A 22688-nucleotide genomic window follows, 5' to 3' on the forward strand; every position below is an offset into this window, starting at 1 on the left:
CACAATTCCAGAAACACTAAAATAATTTTATTGATTAAAAAACATCATAACCCCAATTCTTCATTTTCCCTTCTTCTGTTTCTCCTCTAATCATAATGAACGTTGTCCTTCAAACCATTTATAGGACTTCCTCACACACTTGCAAGGTTTAAGTATGGTGATACGCCAGACAGTCTTAAACCTTAGAGATTCCTTGTCTCTCCTCTTCCTCATCTTTTCATAATATAACCTGTATAAATTCCCAGTTTCTGGTGTTTGCCCTCCCTTTTCTCATCCTTTAGCATTGCTTTCAAGAATTTTGGATAAACACTGGAGTATATGTGAGACTGGATCTCTTCATGTTCTACTTTAGACCAGTGAATGAGTTACAGAAATCATGAGAAAAAAGGCCTTTCTAGATTAAAGAAATCAAGTCTAATATCTTGTGAAATTTCTGAGACCTTTCAACCTTGATTTAATTCTAAAGGTATGTAATACTGTATATCAGTGACATGCCCATAGCATAAATAGCCCCAGTTTCTACTTTAATCTCATCTTATACATTTCTTCATGTGCTGAAAACATCCTTTTATGGCTGTAGCCAGAATCAGAGTTAAGCATTCTTTTAATTTTTTTAAATATGAATGGACTGAGTTTTTTAAAATAGTAATCAAACAGTGTGCTGATATGCAAAGTCTTCTATGGTATTTCTCTTGCCTTTAGCTAATATTTGTAATTCCTTGTTAATCTATTTTAGTATGAGGGTTTATTCTCCAGTTCCTCTTAAAAGATGGCAAAATTACAAGAAAATCTAAAAGCTAACAACTTACTCTTTCTCTCAGGAAGGCCAAGAGGAGTGATAATTTAGAAAAACTGTGATGTAAAAATCAAAACCAATCTCTTAAGGAATCAGATGAGGAGTATCTAGATTTCACTGCTATCATTGATAGGCACTCAGTAAATATTTGTTAAAATGACTGACAGTTTTCATTGTTTAAATAAAGCTTATGGTCATTTCAAACTCTCACTGTGTAGATTTTAAAGGAGTAACAAGTACTTAAAAATCAAGTTCCCTTTAGGAGGAATTTAAAGAGTAATTAATGACAGCACTGCCTTCCAGAAAGCCTCAAAATTAACTGTGTAGCACTTGCTGAAACTTCATCCCTTGAAAAGACTGCTAGAGATATTGATGTTGCCTTATGTGCAGTGCCCTTCTTTTCCACAGACCACTGCCAGTGTCCTCATTTTTGTTTGTGGCACAGAAGAATGCCTGGGCTTCTTTCTCTTTATTTATTTAAGCTTAAATTTACTTATCTGCCAATAGATCATTGGTCTTAGTCTGTTGTTTTCTAATGTCTTTACAGGAAAGAACATGTAGGAGTCATGGTGTTATTAAAAGAACACCATGAATTATTGCTATGACAACCTTAATTATATATTATGGACAAATCAGAAACCACCTAGAGAAGTCAAGATAAATCATTGCCCACGCTAATGGTTTAAGACCAATATATGAGGAAAATGCTTACAATTTAGAAAGCTCTATCCATTAACTTATTGTATAGCATTGGGAAATACTTGTCGTTATTTGATTTTAGCAGTAGATCATCTAGCTTCAACTTGCAAAATCTCTGTTCTATTGAGTTCAAGAACCAGTGGTCTTAAGACGTTATTTACCTCTTGATAATTTAAAAAATAACAAATCAGCCTAATGTAAGGTCTAATTTAAAATTTTTATACTTTCAGAAAATTGACTGCTTTTCCTGTTTTGAAGAGTGGTTGTACCAGTACTGATCTCAGTAAATTACAAACTGCTTTGTACCTACTGCCCATCTTAATGTCCTTGGTTTCCTACCTCACTCCTCCTCCACCATACACATCTGCACTTTTTCTTTTCACATCAGTGTGTGATGCTCTAATTATGGCTAAATAGACATGAATTAGGGATGGAAAAATTCAATTTTACTAAAATCTAAAATAAAGCACTATAGCGTTTAGGCTTATATTCCTTTTTAAAAAAAAAAAAAAAGCACTATCCTTCTTAAACTGTCTTGGATAGTAAAGTGAAAGTACAAAGAATGTGGCCATGAGCTATGATTCAAAATTACACATTTTAAAAAAGTATATGTGATGAATAATTAGATGATGTGTTTCCTTGGTCTCTGAAATTCTCACAAATAACTTCAAAGTCTTGTAATAGTATAATACTTTGTATTCAACACTAAATCCCAGTAACAGCTGACTGGCAACATTTCATAGTGTCCATTTTCCCCCTTCTATGGTATAAGATGTTTTCTTTTAAAATGATATTTTCTGCCTTGTACATAAATATTATGCATACTGATGGATAAAGAAAAACAATTCTGAGGACCTCAGAAACTGATGTAACTAAACCATCTTGAAAGTATCAATACACCACCAGCAGGGGAGTCAGTTCATTTCAGGGTGATGGTAATCTTGTTCTGACCTTCAGGATGGGTGAGATGAGTAGGAAGAGGCTCCATTTATATTCTCAAGGCTAATGAATGGTTTCATTATATGACCTGACTGTATTTGCTACCCAGTCACAGTGACAAAGAGGACGTTTGTTTCTGTGTCTAAAGACTTTTTATAAAACCTTTATTTCTGCCCCAAAGAGAAGAACTATCACCACACAGGATGCTTATCAAAGACACTGTCATTGTTCCAGTTTGCTCCACCCATGCCCCAGTTGCTACCTGGTGTTGGGTGTGTGCTACCATTTCTAAGCCATCTTCTCTTAAATTTCCAGAGGGGCCACTCTGGGCAGCAGTCTCCCCATTTTATATCTTTAGAATGACCTTCCTCATCTTGCATTCACACGTGACCCAAGGCAGCACAGGTTAGGTTTCCTGACCTCCTTGGTTAGTCAGAGTGAAGTTTGACACTGATAGATGGGGTCAAACTTAGGTACCTGCAGGAAGCTGATCATGAAGATAAATTGACCCAATGTTAATAAGTATTTAAGCCCAGAAAAATTGAAATTGAATTTAAGTAAATCTGTGCAATGCTTCTCCGTCTGTGTTCCAGGCACAGGTTTTCGGCCTTCATAAAGAACTTTGCAAATCTACTACTACTACACCTTTAATAGGATTTTTAAGCAGCAGTATCTTGTCTTAGTTGTTAGTTTATTTATTTAGAAGAGTACATTGTTTACTTGAGACAATACATCTTAGCCCACAAAGAGTATTTTTACCTGGAATTCAGGTGAACTTGGGTTCCTGACATGGCGGCCTATAGATCACTTGGATACCCTCCCAGCTCACTGGTCTTTTGATAATACTCTCACCAATCTGAGAATTTCCTGGAACCACGTTAGGCCATAGCCTCTGCAGTATTCATTCTTCCAGTCCTGTGCCAAGAGAAATGTGTGACTAGGTAGTCAAACTACATTACTCAGCAAACTCATTAATCTCTGGGCCAGGTCAGGCACCAGGCTTCATATCTGCTTTCTGGTGGTTATACAAGGTAGGACTATTGATTTTAGACAACTCTGTCTCTTGATAGTTGCTTAGAGCCTTGAAAAATGTAGGCTAGATTAAGAAGGCAAAGGGCAAAGGTTCCAGCTCTTTAATATTTTATAGTCTCCTGGTTTATGTTTCTCTTTGCTCTCCCAAGGAATGAAGCCAACCAAGTTCTTCTCAAAACTCAGAGATTAATGAACCTCAAATGTGACAAAGCTCCGTGAGGTTACAGTGACTTCTCTGGTGTTTATCTCTTTTAATCCCTTAAATGTTGCTTTAGGAAAGGAAGAAGTGATAAGCCTAAACTGAGAGAGTTGACATCAGAGGCCAGTGGTATGGAATCTTAGTTCAGTTTCCATCTGAGGAGGGATTTCATAATATCAGATAAAATAAATATGAAATTAAGGAGAAAAAAAGGACTCCAGAAGGGCAAGAAACAAGTAAATATTAAACTACTAATACTAAGCAATTTATATACATTATCTTATTTAACCATTATAACTACAAAGTTATTATTAGCATGCCAGTTTTACAAAAATAGAAACTTACGAAGGTTAACTAACTATCCAAGTACTGTATATCTAGTATGCTGGGTTTCAGAGCCAGCACTATCTCAGGGTAAAAGAGACTCTTTCAAATACATCATTTTGTTCCAAGGGAAAATGAGAACATTACAACATGAAGTTGACTGGCACATTTCCTAAAATATATATTTTGGCAGATCCTTTTTAATGATGATTTCCATCTAGAATTCCTGTAAACTTTTTTTAGGTCAAAAGAGTAATATCCATTAAGGCCTTGTATGCTATTCTGAGAGAAATCTGTTTACTCACATCATCTGGTCCATTAGCTTTAAAAGCAGCTAGAAGCTTGGTGCAAGATTCTTCTTGGCATCTGGGACCACCCCCTTCCACACACACACACATACACACACATGCACGCACACACACATGCACGCACATCCTATAGCTTTTCCCGAGCCTGATGCAGGCCTTCTCGTCATTGATATTTATTTAGTTTTTTGAGCCCAGGTAAGAATTTCAGGGTTCTCCCCTACGAGCTGTTTAAAAAATTATATACCTGTGTGCCAAGTGGAGTGATAAGCATCTTTCACTTTATCTTAATTAGTGCTATATATTGGGGCTTTCTTTCCCAAACTTAACAAATGAGTCGATGAATTCAGTTTTCAGGGATTTGTATGAGTTCGCCTAGCTCAGTAACAAAGCTAGAATTTGAGCCTATGTCTATCTTGTTTCTAAAAGTCTTCTCTTCGTTATGACATGTTTACATTTGTCCCTCTAATCACAGTCCCTCTGCATGGATGGTATTTCTGTCTTTGTTGTTAGCTGTGACTTTTTATAGGGCACTATAAAATGAGAAGCACCATGGGAAAATAGTAATACCTTAGAGTCACATGGAACTGAGTTTTAATTCTTTTTTTATGACCTGACCATCTTTGTTGTGTCTTTGTAGTTTGATTGTTAATACCATTACTGACATATTCAGATATTGTATTTTTCAAACCTTGACTTTCTCTTTGGTTCATTTGTTTTGTTTTGTTTTCCATTTATCTTTTCATTGTGTTTATGTTTGTTTTACTCTATGGATATTTTTTCTAATTCCATTATTTCTTGACCTGATTCATTAACTCATTGTTCTCCTAAGCATGGGTCATGTTTTCCTATTTCCTCATATGTGCAGTAGTTTTTAATTGAATACCAGACATGATTTTATGTTTTGGTGTGCTGGATTTCAATGTATTTCTTATAAGAGTTTTGGATTTTGCTCTGGCAGGCAGTCATATTGATTGTGGATTAGTTTGGTTTTTTCCAGTCTTGTTCTTAAGCTTTTTGACAGCTCTAGAGTAGTCTATACTTTAGGACTTAGTTCTACATTTAAGAGTGGCTTTTTAAGGGGTCTTTATGGAATGCCTTGTGTATTCTCCCATGTGGCTGGTGGGAACTTGAATGATTTCCAACCCTGCATTCCAACCCATGCCTCAAAAATTGTCACAACAGTGTAAAGCAATTATATTCCAATAAAGAGCTTTAAAAAAAGAGTCTGTGATAATTATTTCCTTTAATAAATTTATTTATTCAGTTATTAATTCATTTATTTATTTATTGTCTGTATTGGGTCTTCGTTGCTGTGCACAGGCTTTCTCTAGTCTCGGCGAGTGGGGGCTACTCTTCATTGCAGTGGCTTCTCTTGTTGCAGAGCACGGGCTCTAGGCACGCGAGCTTCAGTAGTTGTGGCATGTGGGCTCAATAGTTATGGCTTGCAGGCTCTAGAGCGCAGGTTCACTAGTTGTGGTGCACGGGCTTAGTTGCTCCATCACATGTGGGTTCTTCCCGGACCAGGGCTCAAACCTGTGTCCCCTGCATTGGCAGGCAGATTCTAAACCACTGTGCCACCAGGGAAGCCCCTATGATAATTATTTTTATTTTCTTCTTCCGAAGATTGTACTTGTGCCTTGTAGGATTTCACCTAACATATACACACGTTAGTATCCACCAAAAACTCAAGAGTACACCTCTGAAATTCTAGATAGTCTCCCCTCCCCCGCCCTTTTGGGTACTCTGCCTTGCAAATTCTAGCTGTGTTGGGCTCTGCAAACTCTGATCTCTCTTTCTTCAACTCAGATTTTCCAGGGAGGTTTCTTCTCCTTGCAGCCTAGCCTAGAAATTGCCTCCAAGTGAAAAACCTCATTTGTTTCCCATCTCTCAGGGATCACAGTCTTCCACTGCCTATTATCCAATGACTAAAAATCCTTGTTGCCTGTATTTTGTGTAGTTTTATAGTTGTTTACAGTAGGAGGGTAATTCTTGACCCTGTTAATAACTCCCTCATAACCAGAAGTATAAATCCATGCGGTTGGAAATGTTATTTAATTCCCTAAATCAAAGGTGTTTTTTTCATTTTTGAAGTGAAGATAAGACCTACCTCTCAAGCATATTATAAGAATTTTTTCTTTTTAAAAATATATATATATTCTTTTTCAGATTTTTTTGTATTATATGTTATTACAAGATATTGAGTATAGAGTTCCCTGTGCTGTACAGTAGGTCCTTGTTGTTTACCTATTTTATATATAGTAGTGTGTATATATTAATCCCAAGCTCCTAAAAAAAGATTAGAAATAATATTCGTGTATTCTCTTAGTGAGGTACAACATTTATATTTAATATGTCTCTATCCAAGCTTCATAGGATAGTTGTGTGGATTAAATGAATTAATATTATATTTGTAGTATGCCTAGAACAATGCCTTGCACAAAGTAAGATGTATAAGTGTTAAGTAAATAATTTTGGGCAGTTGTCAGGGTGTTGTCTACTACCAGAAAGAAAATAATCTTATTAATCAACAGTGAACACACTTGGCATTCAGAGAAAATACAAACCATTTCTTAACTTTTTCCATTGAGATACTTTTCAGTCCATAGAGACCATCTTGGTCGGTTGTCCAGGGTCGCATCTCTTTCATTGGCCCCCTACATTTTCCCTCTGTCTAAACCTCTTTTCCCTACCCTGCCTAATTTCCTGGTTCACTCCTGGCCACATGATGAAATGTCCTCAAGATCACGCCTCATACTTGCCTTTTTAAAGGTTTCATCTTTGAAGAGCTTTGGGTACCTTTTACTGTTCATCTTAGAAAAGCTTAGGTCTTTTAATTGGTCATAACATATGACAAATTTTTCTCTTGTTATCTGGACCGCTTCTCATAACTTTGATGTGTTGTAATGCTATGAGAATCTCTGTTACTTTACACTATTTTACCAAAGAATCCCGCTGAGAGGGAGAGAAAGGAAGGAGGTAAAGCTTTTTGAGAAGTGTTTCATAGATAATATATATTCAGTAAGTGGTGGCTATTATTTGGATATTGCCATATGAATGGATATACAAGTAACATTGTTATCTAACCAAATATACAGATTAGAGAAAATAGGAAGTCAGTTGTGAAATATGATCGGGAGATTTAGGAGGACTATACTGCTCCTGAACTTGATCACTTAGCTATAATCCAGACTCACCTGTTATAAATTCCAGGGTCCAGTACTTCTATTATTCTCTTACTAATATCTTGGAATTATTGCATTGTCATTCAATTGAATTCCACCTGGAAAAGTCCTAACCCTGGGGTGACTGTAGACCTTCTCTGCTTCTGCTCAAAGCAAGGCAGATTGATGCCATTATTAACTTAGGTTCACCAGGGACTTCCCTGGTGGCGCAGTGGTTAAGAATCTGCCTGCCAATGCAGGGAACACGAGTTTGATCCCTGGCCAGGAAGATCCCACATGCCGCAGAGCAACTATGCCCGTGCTCTAGAGCCTGCAAGCCACAACTACTGCAACTACCAAAGCCCACGCACTCTAGGGTCCACGTGCCACAACTACTGAGCCCACGTGCTGCAACTACTGAAGCCTGCGTGCCTAGAGCCCATGCTCTGCAGCAAGAGAAGCCACTGCACTGAGCAGCCTGCACATTGCAACGAAGAGTAGCCCCCACTCACCACAACTAGAGAAGGCCCACGCGCAGCAACAAAGACCCAACACAGCCAAAAATAAACATAAAAATTTAAAAAGCAAAACAAACAAAAAGACTTAGGCTCACCAATCTACCTAATGAGGTATAATAGTCAACCCATAGGATGTGTGTATGTACACAGAAACATATATATATGGAGGCTGGCAGATCCAAAATTTGCAGGGTGGGCTGGCGGGCATGAGCCCCCGGGGACAAGCTGATGATACAAATCGAGTCACTGTGGAATTCCTTCTTGCTTGGAGGAGGTCAATCTTTTGTTTTATTCAGACCTCTAACTGTTTGGGTGAGTCCCATCCACAATATGGAGGACGAGTCCATTGATTTAAATGTAAATCTCATCCAGAAACACCCTCACAGAAACATCCAGGATAATGTTTGACCAAATATCTGAATACTGTGGCCTAGCCAAGTTGACATACAAAATTTTTCATCACACTAGGTCAGTATTAGTCTCCTAACCTATCAGCCATCTCTTCCTCACATTCTTTGCTCTCAGAACCCTAAATCTAGTCCCTTCTCTTCAAACTTAGAACATTTCTCCCTCTCCTATTGAATTAAAAACACTTATTCATCCAATTTTTATTGACTCCCTACTACATATTATATTCCAAGCTAGGAATATAATGTGCTAGGCTATATGAGCAAAACGAAGACTTGGTTAGTGTCTTCTTAGGAGAGAGAGAAATTAATAAAATAGTAGCAGATCTTATAGATTGTGATGAGAACAATGAATGGGGCTATAACAGCATACAGAGAGGCATGTCGGCCAGGTAAAGAGGGGTTGGAGACTAGAGGGGCTTTGAAGGCAGAGGAGACAGCATGTGCCAAGGCACATGCTGATCTCAAAGATGGCCCTTCAAGTGATCTAACCTCCTGCTTCACCAAGAAAATAAATAGAAACCCTCAGAATGAAACTCTCAACTTCCTTTTCCACACCTGCACACCAACCTGCCTCAATGCCTATTCTTTCCTTCCTGCCGAAGACCATGCCTGCTATGAGTTCCCTCTCTTCATCTCTCTCTCTCTCTCTACTGGCTTCTTCCAGCCAACAGGTAGTCCTTCTCACCTTAAAAACAAATCAAAATTTATAAACTGACAAAACCTTTCAAGATTGAATATCCTACTCCTGCTTCCACTCTATTTTTCTTCTCCCTTGAGTGATCAAATTTTTGTTGGCATTGCCTACATTGTTTTTCCATTTCTTCTTAAAATTTTGATTGAAATCTGGCTCCTACCCAGACTACCCTACTAAAAATTCTGTTTATCAAAGTCACTAATGACTTTTGTGGCATTAACTCCAACATATGCTTTCAAGTACTTTATTTTGCTTATCCAGTCAGCAGCATTGGACTGTTATACTATCCTTCTTTCCTGAAAAGTAGTTTTCCTTCTACTGATCTAGTCCCTCTTTATTTCCCTTGTATCCTCTTCTACTCATTCCTTAAATACTGATGATCCTCAGGGGTTGGACTTAAGCTGCTTGTTCTTCTCACTCTATATACAGAAGTTCTATAACCAAGAGGTCAGTAAAAGGAAAGAAAAGATGCTCCCAGCTGATCTTATTCTGATCTACTTCTACTTTATATTATGCTATGTATTTTGGTTATATTTTACTGTGTCTCCCTTCTCACCCTTCCTAATCCAATTAAACCACACTCTAGTGGTCTGTATCTCTGGCTCACTGAACAGGTCTGAGGCAATGATAGGAAGATATAAGCAATCAGTAAAAATGTGTTGAATGAATTAGTATCATGAGGACCAGTACATGTTGTGTAAGTGCTTCTAGAGCATGCACCCACTCGGTCCTTCTTTCTTTGGATTAATCAACATTTAATGAAAAACCATTGATGGAAGATAGGCTTCATCTTATTTCCAGCTGTGCTTGACTACTAGGGCTCTGCTTGGAGAGCTATGTTGAGAGCAGTTACCTAGGAATCAGTGGGAAAGAGTGCTGTAATCTATTGAATACAAATAACCGACTAATATTAATTGAGCACAGACCATGTGACAAACATTGTGATAGGCACATTAATTGGGTTATCTCAATGAGATCTCACAACAGCTCCATGGGATACCATCACTACCCTTGTGTTTACATTAATGTAACTGAGACACAGAAATGTTAATAGCTTGCCCAAGACCAACCAGCAAACAAATGATAGAGTTGGGATTTAAATCAAATATGTCACACTTTAGATTCCATGGGCTTAAGCATCATGCTATATTGATATATTCATAATGGGGAGTGGTAGCCTTTTTTCCCCTGCATTTTTTGCCATTCTTGGCCTAAATTAAACTATGAAAAAGGGGAAGAAAGAACAGTATAGGTGATGATAGTAGATAAAAAGAAGGATACTCTGCCCTATGAGGCCTCAGTTACCACATCTCAAAACTGGGCTATTTAATTTTAAAAAATACACACAAACACAAACTTTTTTCCCCTTTTGGAATAATCTCAAAAGTTGCCAATACAGAAGAGAGAACCTTAGTTTTGGAATTATTTCAGAATACGTTGCCAATCTGATGCTCTAATACTCTAGAATACTTTAATGTGTATTTCCTACAAACAAGAACATTTCTCCCATGTAACCACAATACCATCATCAAAACTGAGAAATCAACATTGTTACATTAGTACCATATAATACTCAGCCTTTAAATTTGTTCAGTTGTACCATTAATATTGATAATTGCAAACGGACACTGTTCAGGATCATGCTGTGTATTCAGCTGGCATATCCTTTAGTCTCACTGAGCGTCCAGCAACTCACCAATTACAGTTCAGGTTTTCCCACCTGGCACTGTTTCCCACAGTCGTTTCCTCTTGTGAGTCTCTGTATTCTCCTGTCTCTCTCTCTGATTTGCAGGACAGCAGTTTGCCCTGTGCCTTCCCCTCTTTTATGGATCCTAAAAGAGTTGTTGATTTCTTGGACTGTTCATCTTTTTACTTATTGTTAAGACAGAGTGACTCTTCCCGTGCTCCTTACATGCAGAACTGGAAACTGGGAGTCCTTTTAGTCTCTCTCATTCTGGAACAGTTCTTTGGTCCTTTATTGACTTTCATAACCTTGAAATATTCAGGGCAGTTGTTTTGCAGAATGTTTCTCAATTTAGGTTTAAGTAATGGTGCTTCCTGATTAAAGTTATTTACACTTGGCAGAAAAAGCCCAAAAGAGATGTTGTTTTTTTTGAGTTGCATCTTATCTGGTCATCCATGATTTCAGTTTGTCCCATTTGAGGTTCGCTTTGATCCCCTGAATGAGGTTGTGGCTGCTGGCCTTTTCTATTGTAAAGTTACTCTTTCACCTTTTAAAACTAATAAGTATTTAGGTAATTATGTGAGGTAATGGATATATTAATTAACTTGACTATGGTAATCATTTCATGATGCACATGTTTACCAAAACATCATGTTGTATACCTTAAATATATACAACTTTTACAAGTGTCAATGAATAATAAAATTTTTGAATATTTTGTAGTACAGTACTTTGAAACTTTGTCCATAGGAAACTTTGCTCTCCTCACCCAGCTCAGGCTGTGACTCTTCACAGCAGCTGCCCACCCCACCCGCTGCAGATACTCTACTCATTCTTCTCAGGCTCCAGCATCTCATGCCAGATTATCTCTTCATCTGGTTGCTTGCCCCATCCTCTTTGAACTCTGGCATCCCACCATGGGATCTGGACCACCATGGGTCCCTGCCCCTTCCAGTACAATGCTTACTTTTTTCTACCCAACTTTAGGCTTTAGGACTAGTTTCTCAAGGAAGGGAAAGGGAAGCAGAGGTTACATCCTATTTAAGATCACTTCCAACTCCATCATTCTATGATAGATAAATTAGTATGGTTAATTTAATTTGCAAGTTTATGCTCAGAAAATGGGGGTAGAGGTTTGTTGAAATCATTGGGACAAATGGACATGCCTGAAATAATTGCTGAGGTCAGAGCAAAGTGAGGCACTGAGTAGTTTGGGCTAGAGTTGTACGTATCACACTGAGGAGTCTGGCCAGAAGCACAAGATCCAGGAGTAGGCAGAGAAGTCAGGATATGTTTACTCATGGCCCCCCCAAAAGAGAGTGGTGATAACAGTGGATATCCAGAAAGCAATAACTGTCCATTAGAGTAATCAAGGCCAAAAAAAGGGAAATATTTAACACTAACCAGTAAGTATCTTAATATGAGTTAGAGTGACTAGTAAGCTTATGTGTTATAGGAATGGTCAAAGTAATCATGTGTTGTTGAGCGCACATTCTTAGACTACTAGATGCCATGAACTTTTTGATTTCTTTTGCCACCAGTGCAAGTTGATACCAGGCTCTAAGTAATTGATCTTATACTGCCATCCTTTGGTTGAATTTTAAATGCCTTCCTTACTAATGAACTATTTTGGCATATTTTTAACACACAGAGGTAATCAGGATTCTAACTGCAGCATAAATTTTTTTAGATTAACAGTAATAGTAAATAAATAATTTGTGGGAAAAGTGAATAAATAGAAATATACATTCAGGTAATAAACTCAGAAGTCACTGACAGAGCCCATATTTGTGACAACTACTCAACTCTCCAGTTATAGCATGAAAGTGTCATATGTATAATACATAATCAAATGGGCATAGTTGTGTTCCAGTAAAACTTTATTTATGAAAACAGGTGGTGAACTGGATTTGACTCACGGGTGGTAGTTTGCTAACTTCTGACGTAGATCATTAATGTTGAGAGAACTTCTTCCAGACGTGATGGGTGACTAGATTTACCCTCCCATTTTAAACAACTAGAACACGAAATAAAACATATGAAACAATAGCTTTCGGACATTGAATAACAGAAAGCATAGGATAATGGTCCTTGAGAAAAAGAAAATATAGTTAGCCCTATTACTGTTCCTGCCTACTATGTGAAGAAAGTTCCCATGCTGCAGGACAAGGAGGAGGAGGAAGCCCAGAAGGATCAGTGATCTCACTGGGTTGAGAGTCAGAGTTTGGAGTTCAGAGAGGTAGCTAGTTATTGGAGGGCAAAATATTAGAGAGAAAAGAGATAGAGACAAGGACTGAGGTATAAAGATACAGAGATCTGTAGAAGGGACTGCTGGAGTCTGTTAGCTACTCTGTGATCTGTGAATTACCCAAGACTGGGGAAAAAGACCCAGAAAGCAACAGGCTGGCTCTCCCCAGGGCTGACACAGGACTGGGAATATTTCATTTTCTATTGACCAAATTGCAAAGACTTCCTAATACAAGGAACACTGAGGAGAGTCCTCACGAGGATTTTCCCTTGGTAGTGGAATAACGTTGCCCTAGACTATAAAGTCTAATTCATCCACTCTAGTAAAGCTTAAAAGCAAGACCCCAAGAAATCAAACAGATTCCGAGTATATTAACTATGTCTTAAACAAAGGCCAACCATAAATATAGGACTTAACAAATCCATTACCCAGTGAGGTAAAACTTAGAATGTTCAGAATCCAATCAAAAGCTACCAGGCATGCAAAGAAGCAAGAAAATAGGACCAAGAAGCAGTAGAAAAAATAATCAATAAGCCAGACCCAGAAATGACACAGATAGAATTAGTAGACAAGGAGATTAAAATGCCTATTATAAAAATACCCCACAAGCTCTAGAAGGTAGAAGAAAAGATGAACGTAATGAAGGAAGAAATGAAGGATGTCAGAAAGGAACAAATTGAGCTTCTAGAGATAAAAAATAGAATACCTAGAATGATAAATATACTGGATGGGATTAATATTAAATATTAGGGAAGAAAGTATCAATAAACTTTAAGATATAGCCATAGAACTATCAAAAATAAAAGAGAAAAAGACTAAAAAATAAATGAACAAAACATCAGTGGCCTGTGTTATAATATTGAATGATCTGACATATCTACAATAGAGTCCCAGAAAAAGATGAAAAATGTTGGAAAAAATAAGGTCTAAAACTTTTCTGATTCTGATGAAAACTATAAAAACACAGATTCAAGAAGCTCAAGAAGCTCCTAGTAGAAGACACAAGAAGAAAATCACACCAAGGCACATCATAATCAAATAGCTTAAATATGATGATAGAAAATCTTAAAAGGTGTCAGAGGAAAAGGAGACACATTATGCACAAGGGAATAAAATTACAGTCTTCTCTTCAGAAATCATGTAAGCCAAAAGACAGTGGAGCAACACTTTTACAGTGCTGAAAGAAAAAAATACATCAAATTAAAATTCTATACCCAGTAAAAATGTATTTAAAACATGAAGAAAAAATACTTTTTCAGACAAAAACCAAGAGAATTTATTGCCAGCAGAACTAAGATACAAGAAATATTAAAGGAAGCTATTCAAGGAGAAGGAAAATAATACCAGACAGAAATTCAGATCAACAAAACAAAGCAAACGAAGACCACCAGAAATGGTAGCTGTGTGGGTAAATATTTGATGATGGTAGGTATGGCTGGTTAAATGGTAAATATGTGAGTAAATATAGAAGACAGATTCCCAAAACCTCTTTACAATGTAACTGACTAAAAGACAAATATAATATCAGTGCATTTGAGGTTTAAAACCTGTTAAAATGTCTGACAACAGTAGCACAAAGGATGAAAGGGAGGAGAGAGAAATATATGTAATATCCTTATAGTATACTTTAAGTGGTATATAGTATTATTTGAAAGTAAACTGTGTATGCTAAATAAAAATATATAGTTTAAACCCTAGAGAAGCTATTATAAAAATAAAAATGGTATAGCTAATAAACCAATGGTTGAGATAAAGTGGAATCACTTTTTAAAAATCAGTCTAGCTCTTGCCTTCCAAGATGGCCCATGGTCTGTCTGTGGGTGTGCAGTGTGTTTCTCTCTAAATAAATCTGATTCTTGCCTATCATTTCGTCTCTGAATTCTTTCGCCGTGAAGAAAGAACCTTAAATTCACTGGGAACACACTGGCGAAGCAAGCCAGGAGAATTCGGTAAACCTCAGCCTCTTGCCTCCTTTGTCCTTGAGAGGCTACCTTAGTTCTCCCATCACTTTCCCACTCTCTCCTACTCTCTCAGCTAGTGCTCTTCTCAGGTACAGGAGCATTCTCTTCTCGAAGGAATGATGCCAAACACCTGCTCCAACCCCAAAGACTCACCGCTCGGGTGCATTTTGAGTCATTGGGACAAGTTTTCTCTAGATTTTAAAACGGAAAAGCTCATTTTCTTTGTAACATGAACTTAAGGACGATGAGGCCTGGCCAGAAAATGGGAGCCTCAACTATAATGCCATGCTAGATAGACATCTTTTGCAAAAGTCAGGCAAGGGAAATGGACAGAAGTTCCAGGCTTCTGTACAGGTTTTTATAGCCCTAAGAGAAAACCCAGAACTATGCAAGTCCTATGTTAGGGAACCTTGCCAGCTAGGACCCATTTGGGCTACACAAAAGCCCAAAGAACAGGCTGGCACCCCTGGGAGAACAGGAACCCTAGACAGAAGACCCAGATACTTTCGAGGGACACATTGTATTTGCAACCCACTTCGCTAGCCATTCAGCCCCTGACATCCGTCGGAAGCTGCAGAAGCTTGCTGTGGGGCCCCCAATCCCTCTGAACCTTATTGACACAGCTTTCCGTGTTTTTAACAATAGAGACCAGGCTGAGGAGGAAAAGAAGGAACAGTGTGACTTAAGGAAGGAATGATGGCAAGCCAGGCTTTTGGCAGCTGTCGTGACAAGACCTAACCCACTCCTGATCACCCCAAAAGTACTCCCAGAAGACCTCCGCCAGGGAAGGGAGCCGGTTTCAGCTGTAGGGGTCCTGAACACTGGAGCAAGGAGTGCTCAGGAAACAGGTCGCAGCCTAAACCCAAAACGCCATGCCCACTCTGCAAGAAGGTGGGTCACTGGAAGAGGGAATACCCCCTGGTCCAAAGGGAGTGAAGAAATTCCCCCATGTCAGTCATGGCAGTAGCTAATTGACAGGACCTGAGACCTCCCAAGGCTCCTGAGAAGACAGGCATCATCACACAGGAGGAGCCGTGGGTGACCATTGACGTGGCAGTCTTTTTGTCATTTATAGATAATTTTTGTGCTCTGATGCTATTACAAAAAGTGCTTCATCGTCAAAGTGCTTCATCATCAAGGAGATTCATAGAAAGCCTCTGGAAGCAGTTACAACAGTTCGACATCAAGATGATGGCTATGGGGGGATTCCAGTCCATACCTGACTTAAAACAAGGAGCTGTTCTGCCCCTGGTGCCCCTAGATCAGGCATCCAGAGAGTTTTACTCCCTGACAGGCAGGGACAACACCCCTACTTACCCTTGAAGCAGTTACAGAAGACAGACCATCACTCCTCTGCTTCCCATAAGAATATGGGAGTGAAATCTCTGAGGAGGGAATGAAACAGGAGGGAAGGGGGCATGGCATAACCTTTAAAAGAATGATATAGCCATAGTGTGTGACAAAGACTGGTTAGAACCAACTGGGTCCAAGATGGTGGAAGGTTCAACTTCCAGTAGACCTTGAGCCTCATTATGTGCTCATTGTAGTACATCTACATGCTGAATGACACACCCACCAGCGCCATGACAGTTTTGAGGCCAAGAATAAAAGGTCAAAAAGTGGGCAGTGGCCCAATTCCTGGAAATCCCTGCCACTACCCCCAAAGAGTTGGAATAATCCTCTCACTCATTAGCCTATGAAATTACCAGCCCATAAAAACTAACCACGCCATATTTCAAAGTCTCTTGCCTTTGAAATATGGTCTGCTGTCTGTGGACTGTGTTTCTCTCTAAGTAAATCTGATTCTCACCTATCAAAAAATAAATAAAATCAATCTAAAAGAAGGAAAAAAGGGGAAAGAACATATGGGCAATTTCTAATTAGAAAACAAATAGCAAAATGGTAGATGTAAACCCAGACATATTGATAATCACATTAAATAGAAATGGCCCAATAAAAAGCAAAGATTGTCAGATTGGATAAAAAGCATGGTCCAACTATGTGCCTTTTATAAGACACTTTCAATATGAAAAAACACATATAGGTTAAAAGTAAAAAGATACAAGATATGCTATGCAAACACTATAATCAAAAGAAAGCATGAGTATATAATATGGGACCAAGTTGATTTCAGAATATGGAATATTACCAGGAGTAAAGAGGGACATTTCAGAATAAAGGAGTCAATTCATCAAGTGTACATGATAATTCTAAATGTGATGTACCTAATAGCAGAGTTTAAAGATATATGAAGCAATAAGGATGCAGATGCAGAGAATGGACTGGAGGACACGGGGTTGGGGATGGGGGTGAAGGGGAAGCTGGGACAAAGTGAGAGAGTAGCATAGACATATATACACTACCAACTGTAAAATAGGTAGCTAGTGGGAAGTTGCTGTATAACAAAGGGAGATCAACTCGATGATGGGTGATGCCTTAGAGGGCCAGGACAGGGAGGGTGGGAGGGAGTTGCAGGAGGGAGGGGATATAAAGATATATGTATAAATACAGCTGATTCACTTCAAAAGCTGGTTAAAAAGCATAAAGCAATTATATGCCAATAAAGAGCTTTAAAAAAAAAGATATATGAAGCAAAAACTGATGGAACTAAAAAAAGGAGGTAGACAGATCCGAAAGTATAGTTGGAGATTTCAAGGCATCTCTCTTGATAGCTGATAGAACAAATGATAGAAAGAGCATAGAAAATTTCAACAACACTGTCAACCAAGTTGACCTAATTACCATTTATAGAACAGTTCAGCCAACAAAAGCAGAAAGTAATTTTTTGAGTTCACATGGGACAGTCACCAAGAGAGAACATATTCTGAGCTACAAAATAAGTCTCAATTAATTTAAATTTCTTTGACCACAACAGATTCAAATTAGAAATCAATAACAGAATATCTGGAAAATCCTCCAGCATTTGGAAATTAAACAATACAATTTTACATTATATAGTCAATTGGATGAAAATGATAAAGTCTTGATTGCAGATTAGAGATTATTCTTACAGTGTTTTCCTGAAGCTCTACATTAATGATTTATGGACTTATGTTGTGATCAGGTCAAAAATCTGTTTTCTAGATAGAGTAATTAGAATGTTATCAAAACAGGTATTATTCTTTTCGTATATTATAAATTACCATAGGTCTTTGTTCAGAGACAGAGAGACAGAGACGAAAAAAGAAGGGAGAAGGGGAAGAGCAGAAGGAGGAGAAAGTGGAGAAGAAGAGAGAGAAGAAGAAATGTCAAAAACACTGGTGGAGTTGCTGCCACAATAAAAATTATTCAGATATAGTGAGATCAGACCCTTCCAGAAACCCAGAGGAACTCAGCTTACCCTCAAAATAGCCTCAAGAAGATAAAAATGTTCAATTTAATTCCTGTCTTCTGTTCTATCTGTAAAAATATTTTACCATAATTATCTATGAATCCTCAGGAAGAATGTGGCTGATTTAGTCATTTGTTAAGTGGAAGTGAACTAATATGCATTAGTTATTTATCATAGTTTAGGCACTGTACTAGATTTTTATTTATAATCTTTTTATCTGCTAATCCTCAAAAGTGTTTTATAAATTAGAGATGAAAAAACTGAGTCAGAAAAAAATTAAGTAATTTGCACAAAGTCACACTGCCATCAGATGGTAGAGAGAATATTCTATTCCAGGTCTTTGTGACTTCAAAATCCAAATTCCATAATTCAGATGATAATATATAACAGATTTCCTTCTTTTTCTCTATCCTTTCCTTAAGCAGTTGGCTTCTCTAGCAGCCAATGGGAAAGAACAGAGCCCCTTGGTTGCTGAATCACTTTGTAAAGTTACTGGTTGCCCTAGGAGATGTGAAAACATGAATGAAGTATTCAGACATTTGTCACCCTGATGGACATCATGGTCCCAAGCAGAGAAAAACTATGTACAAATATCAAATAACCAGTAACTCTAATGGAATTACTAGGTAATTTTTGATCCTGTGAAAAATTTAAAAACTTTTCAAAGAGGACATACTTTACAGAACAATATCCAGTACAAACTATGCATAGCTTTGATGTTAAGTTTGTAGTCATGGGCCCAAGATTTAACATGACATAACTTACCTTTGAACAGTTAATACTCTGTCCAATTTGGTGTGAAGTTTTCTTTTCCTCCCAACTCCCACTCCCTGATATCAGGTTAAAGCCTATTTACCTTGTTAGCTCAGGTAAGAGATTTCTGTAATTTGACTGTCATGAAGCTGGATCTGAAAGTTCAAATTCTACAGCACCCAAAATGTTAGAAACCCTTTGATCGATGTAGTTGAACTTCTATCAGGAAAAGATTCCTCCATGGAGCATGTTGACTCAGTTTACTTCAGCTTAATACCAGACTGACTAAGTGATACCAACATATAGCTGAGCTGGTAAATAATGAGACCACACATGTTTACAGTTTCCTTTCAACACTATGATTTAACTCAACCGCCTGCAGAGAAATGATCAAATATAAGATGTAACATCTTGTATTACTTTGTGGTAGAGCACATTGTCCCTCCAAGTCAACACAGGTTTATTAAGCTCCTACTATAGTTGAATAGATAGTTAAAAAGATAAGTGTTTATTCCACATTCTTAAGAAGTTTTAATGTTGGAAGGTTGTAAGACAGGTAAATAAATAACCATATATAAGACAGACCAAGAAAAGTGTCTTAAAAGGTGCAAAGTGCTGTGAGGATCCAGAGAAGAGATTATAGCTCATTGGGGAGAAATCTAGGCCCTAAAGGAGTAGTCCTTAGTCCTTGGACAGACGAGTACCTGGGAGTGAAGGAGGCAACAAGTGATGTTTCAGAGAGAGAAAATATCATTAATAAACACACATACAAACACATACACAAGTCTAGTTGTGTTAAGGAAATAGTGCATCATTAACTTTATTTGGAATTCAGGTTCCCTGGTACTACATTTGGAGCAACAGTGAGAGATAAGATTGGAAAGGTTGATTGGAGGTTTATTCTGGAGGACTTAATTGGTAATCTGTAATTCAAGAAGCATTACTGATATAAACTAGTGACATTGATTTACCATAGTTACTGGTGCCTTAGGGAATATAGACTAACCAACTGCCCCCAAACTCTTTTCACATATAATTTTATCATTTATAATGGTTACGTAGTATTTCATTGTGTGGATTTACCAACATGTATTTAACCATTCCCCTATTGTTGGACCTTATAGGCTGTCTCCAATATTCTGCAATTGCAATAATTTTATAACAACCTCTTTTTGCTAATATTTTCCCTTTTATATTACTTCCATGGGCTAGAATCTTAGATACTAAACTGTTTGGATAAGACACAAAACAACTTAAGATTGCTGATACATATCTTAAAGATTAACTTGCTCGAGCATTTGTGCACATTTACAGTTCTACTTGAGGTTTTAAACTTAGTAGTGTTAAAAAAGGAGACAGCAGACCCTAGATGGAGTTACTTGTGCTAAACTCCATTTCAATAAACCAAGACTTAATATTTAACTTAATTGCAGTTTCAACACCCTAGGAATGTAACCTTTAACCAGTGAACCTAGAGTTACCTGTTTAGTATTAGTGTGGTAGTCTGCCATACAGGCCCCTACATTCCCCTTAGGAAGGCAAGCTTGCATGAAACAATACATTTTTTTGCTAATAATTTTTTTTCTGCCCCCTTTCTACCTTTAAAAACCTTTCCTTTTCTACAGCTTGGGGGAGCCAATTTGATCTCTGAATTTACTCAGTTAAATTTTTGTTGTTTAATTCTTGCCCCCGAGTGCCTTATAGGTGCTACTAAGACTCTGATAAATATAATCCATGAAAGATGACTACTTTAAGGAGGAAAACTTACTCTCAATAGAACTTTAATAAGCTTGACTAAATATTTTGAAAGCATATTGTGTAATAAATAATGAGAGTAATGGGATCATTTTGGATGACTGGTCTGTAATTGTCTCAAGAACACATACAAAGAAAACAAATCCTTTTGATTACTTCCTCAAACAGCCAACACAATGGGGAAAGTGAAGGAAATAGCCCATGAACACTATGAAAAGGGAACCAGAACCAGCCTAACATGTAAACTTGGGGAAATGACAGCTTTAGAAAACAAAACTACATAAAAGAACACCTTCCAGAATAGTCTGAGATGCACGAACGACAAATAGTCACTAGAGTTGGAGTTTTATCAAGTCTGCACAGAGATAAGTGGAATATTTGACCTTCACCATGAGTAACAAGCCTTTCTTTGAAATTGTGTTGGTGCTGTTGGCTTCTTCCACTCTCTACTCCCGAGAGCTGAAACTGGTTCTTTTCCAACAAAAGAGAGTGAACAGAGAGAGTTTAAAACTCTTGAATAAATTGCAGACCTCGTCAATTCAGCAGTGTCTACCACACAGGAAAAACTTCCTGATTCCCCAGAAGTATATGAGTCCTCACCTGTATCAGAAAGGACAAGCACTGGCCATTCTTCATGAGATGCTTCAGCAGATCTTCAACCTCTTCAGGGCAATTATTTCTCTGAATGGTTGGCAGGAAAGCCACATGGAGAAGTTCCTCATTGAACTTCATCAACAGCTGGAATACCTAGAAGCACTCATGAGACTGCACGCAGAGCAAAACAATGACACCTTGGGCAGTGAGAACCTTAGGTTACAGGTTAAAATGTATTTCCAAAGGATCCGTGATTATCTGGAAAACCAGGACTATAGCAGCTGTGCCTGGACCATTGTCCAAGTAGAAATCAACCGGTGTCTGTTCTTTATGTTCCGACTCACAGGAAAGCTGAGCAAACAAGGAATGGAAACTTGAACCATGTGGAGAAAGAGCCAACTGCAGGCTTTAAAAGCATAGGGTAGGTGGAGGGGTGGTAGGATTTCTCCAGACACTATTATTTCTTTTTGTTTTAAAATGGTAGTATTGCTTGGTTGTGTGTGTGTGTGTAGATATAAAATATATTTATATTGATCTGTGCTTTAAAATGATGCACATTGACTATAATTGTTTTTATTTTCTAATGTCACTTTGTGTTTTCTATCCATCTGAAATTTTTATGAGTTGAAATGATCATTAATATTTCATAATTGCTCTTCAAATGGGTATATTTTCATAAAAGTTGGCCAGGTAGATATAACGAAATATGTTGCCACTGTAATACTTTCTTTATCATAGACTGTCCATCCCAGTGAGTTCTTTATTTGCTGGAAATTGGTAGGAACAATGAGAAATGTTAGGAATAATTTGTATTACAAGATCTGAGAATATTCTCACATGCTGAATATTTGTTACAGGTGACACAGTAGAAGTAAGGCCAAAGGACATGAACAAGCAGTTTGCAGAGGAAAACATAAATGCATGAAAAGAGGTTCAACCTCATGCATAGCAATAAAAAATAGAAATTAAAAGTGAATAACATGCCATTTATAATCTGTCAAATAGATGAAACTCCAAAGTTTGATTTTAAAAACACTCTTTGGAGATTTGGGGGAGGGATGCTCTTATAAATTGCCAGAGCACTGGAAATTGGCACGATCACTGTGGAGGCAATTTGGTGAAATCTTTTAAAATTACAGATGCATATAGTCTTTTATCCATCAAGTGCAGGTCTGAAATTTGTCCTATAAAAATACTTGAATCCATGTGAAATGACTTACATACAATATTATTCATTGCAACATTATGTATAATGTCAAAAGACAGAAAATCACCCAAATCC

The 22688-nt window shown here is 37.7% G+C and overlaps 1 protein-coding gene across 1 annotated transcript in view; it reads left to right on the top strand.

Annotated features, from left to right (window-relative positions):
* Window positions 1-22142, top strand: part of IFNE (interferon epsilon) — a 59259-nt gene extending 37117 nt beyond the window's left edge. Inside the window, exon 2 of the mRNA XM_057720216.1 lies at window positions 20981-22142. Within this exon, the coding sequence (XP_057576199.1) occupies window positions 21203-21784 (582 nt within the window). The 5' untranslated portion in view covers window positions 20981-21202 and the 3' untranslated portion in view covers window positions 21785-22142. The remainder of the gene's footprint in view (window positions 1-20980) is intronic.
* Window positions 22143-22688: the final 546 nt, after the last annotated feature.

Source organism: Hippopotamus amphibius, chromosome 2 (assembly GCF_030028045.1).
Source record: "Hippopotamus amphibius kiboko isolate mHipAmp2 chromosome 2, mHipAmp2.hap2, whole genome shotgun sequence".
Taxonomy (NCBI): Eukaryota; Metazoa; Chordata; class Mammalia; order Artiodactyla; family Hippopotamidae; genus Hippopotamus; species Hippopotamus amphibius.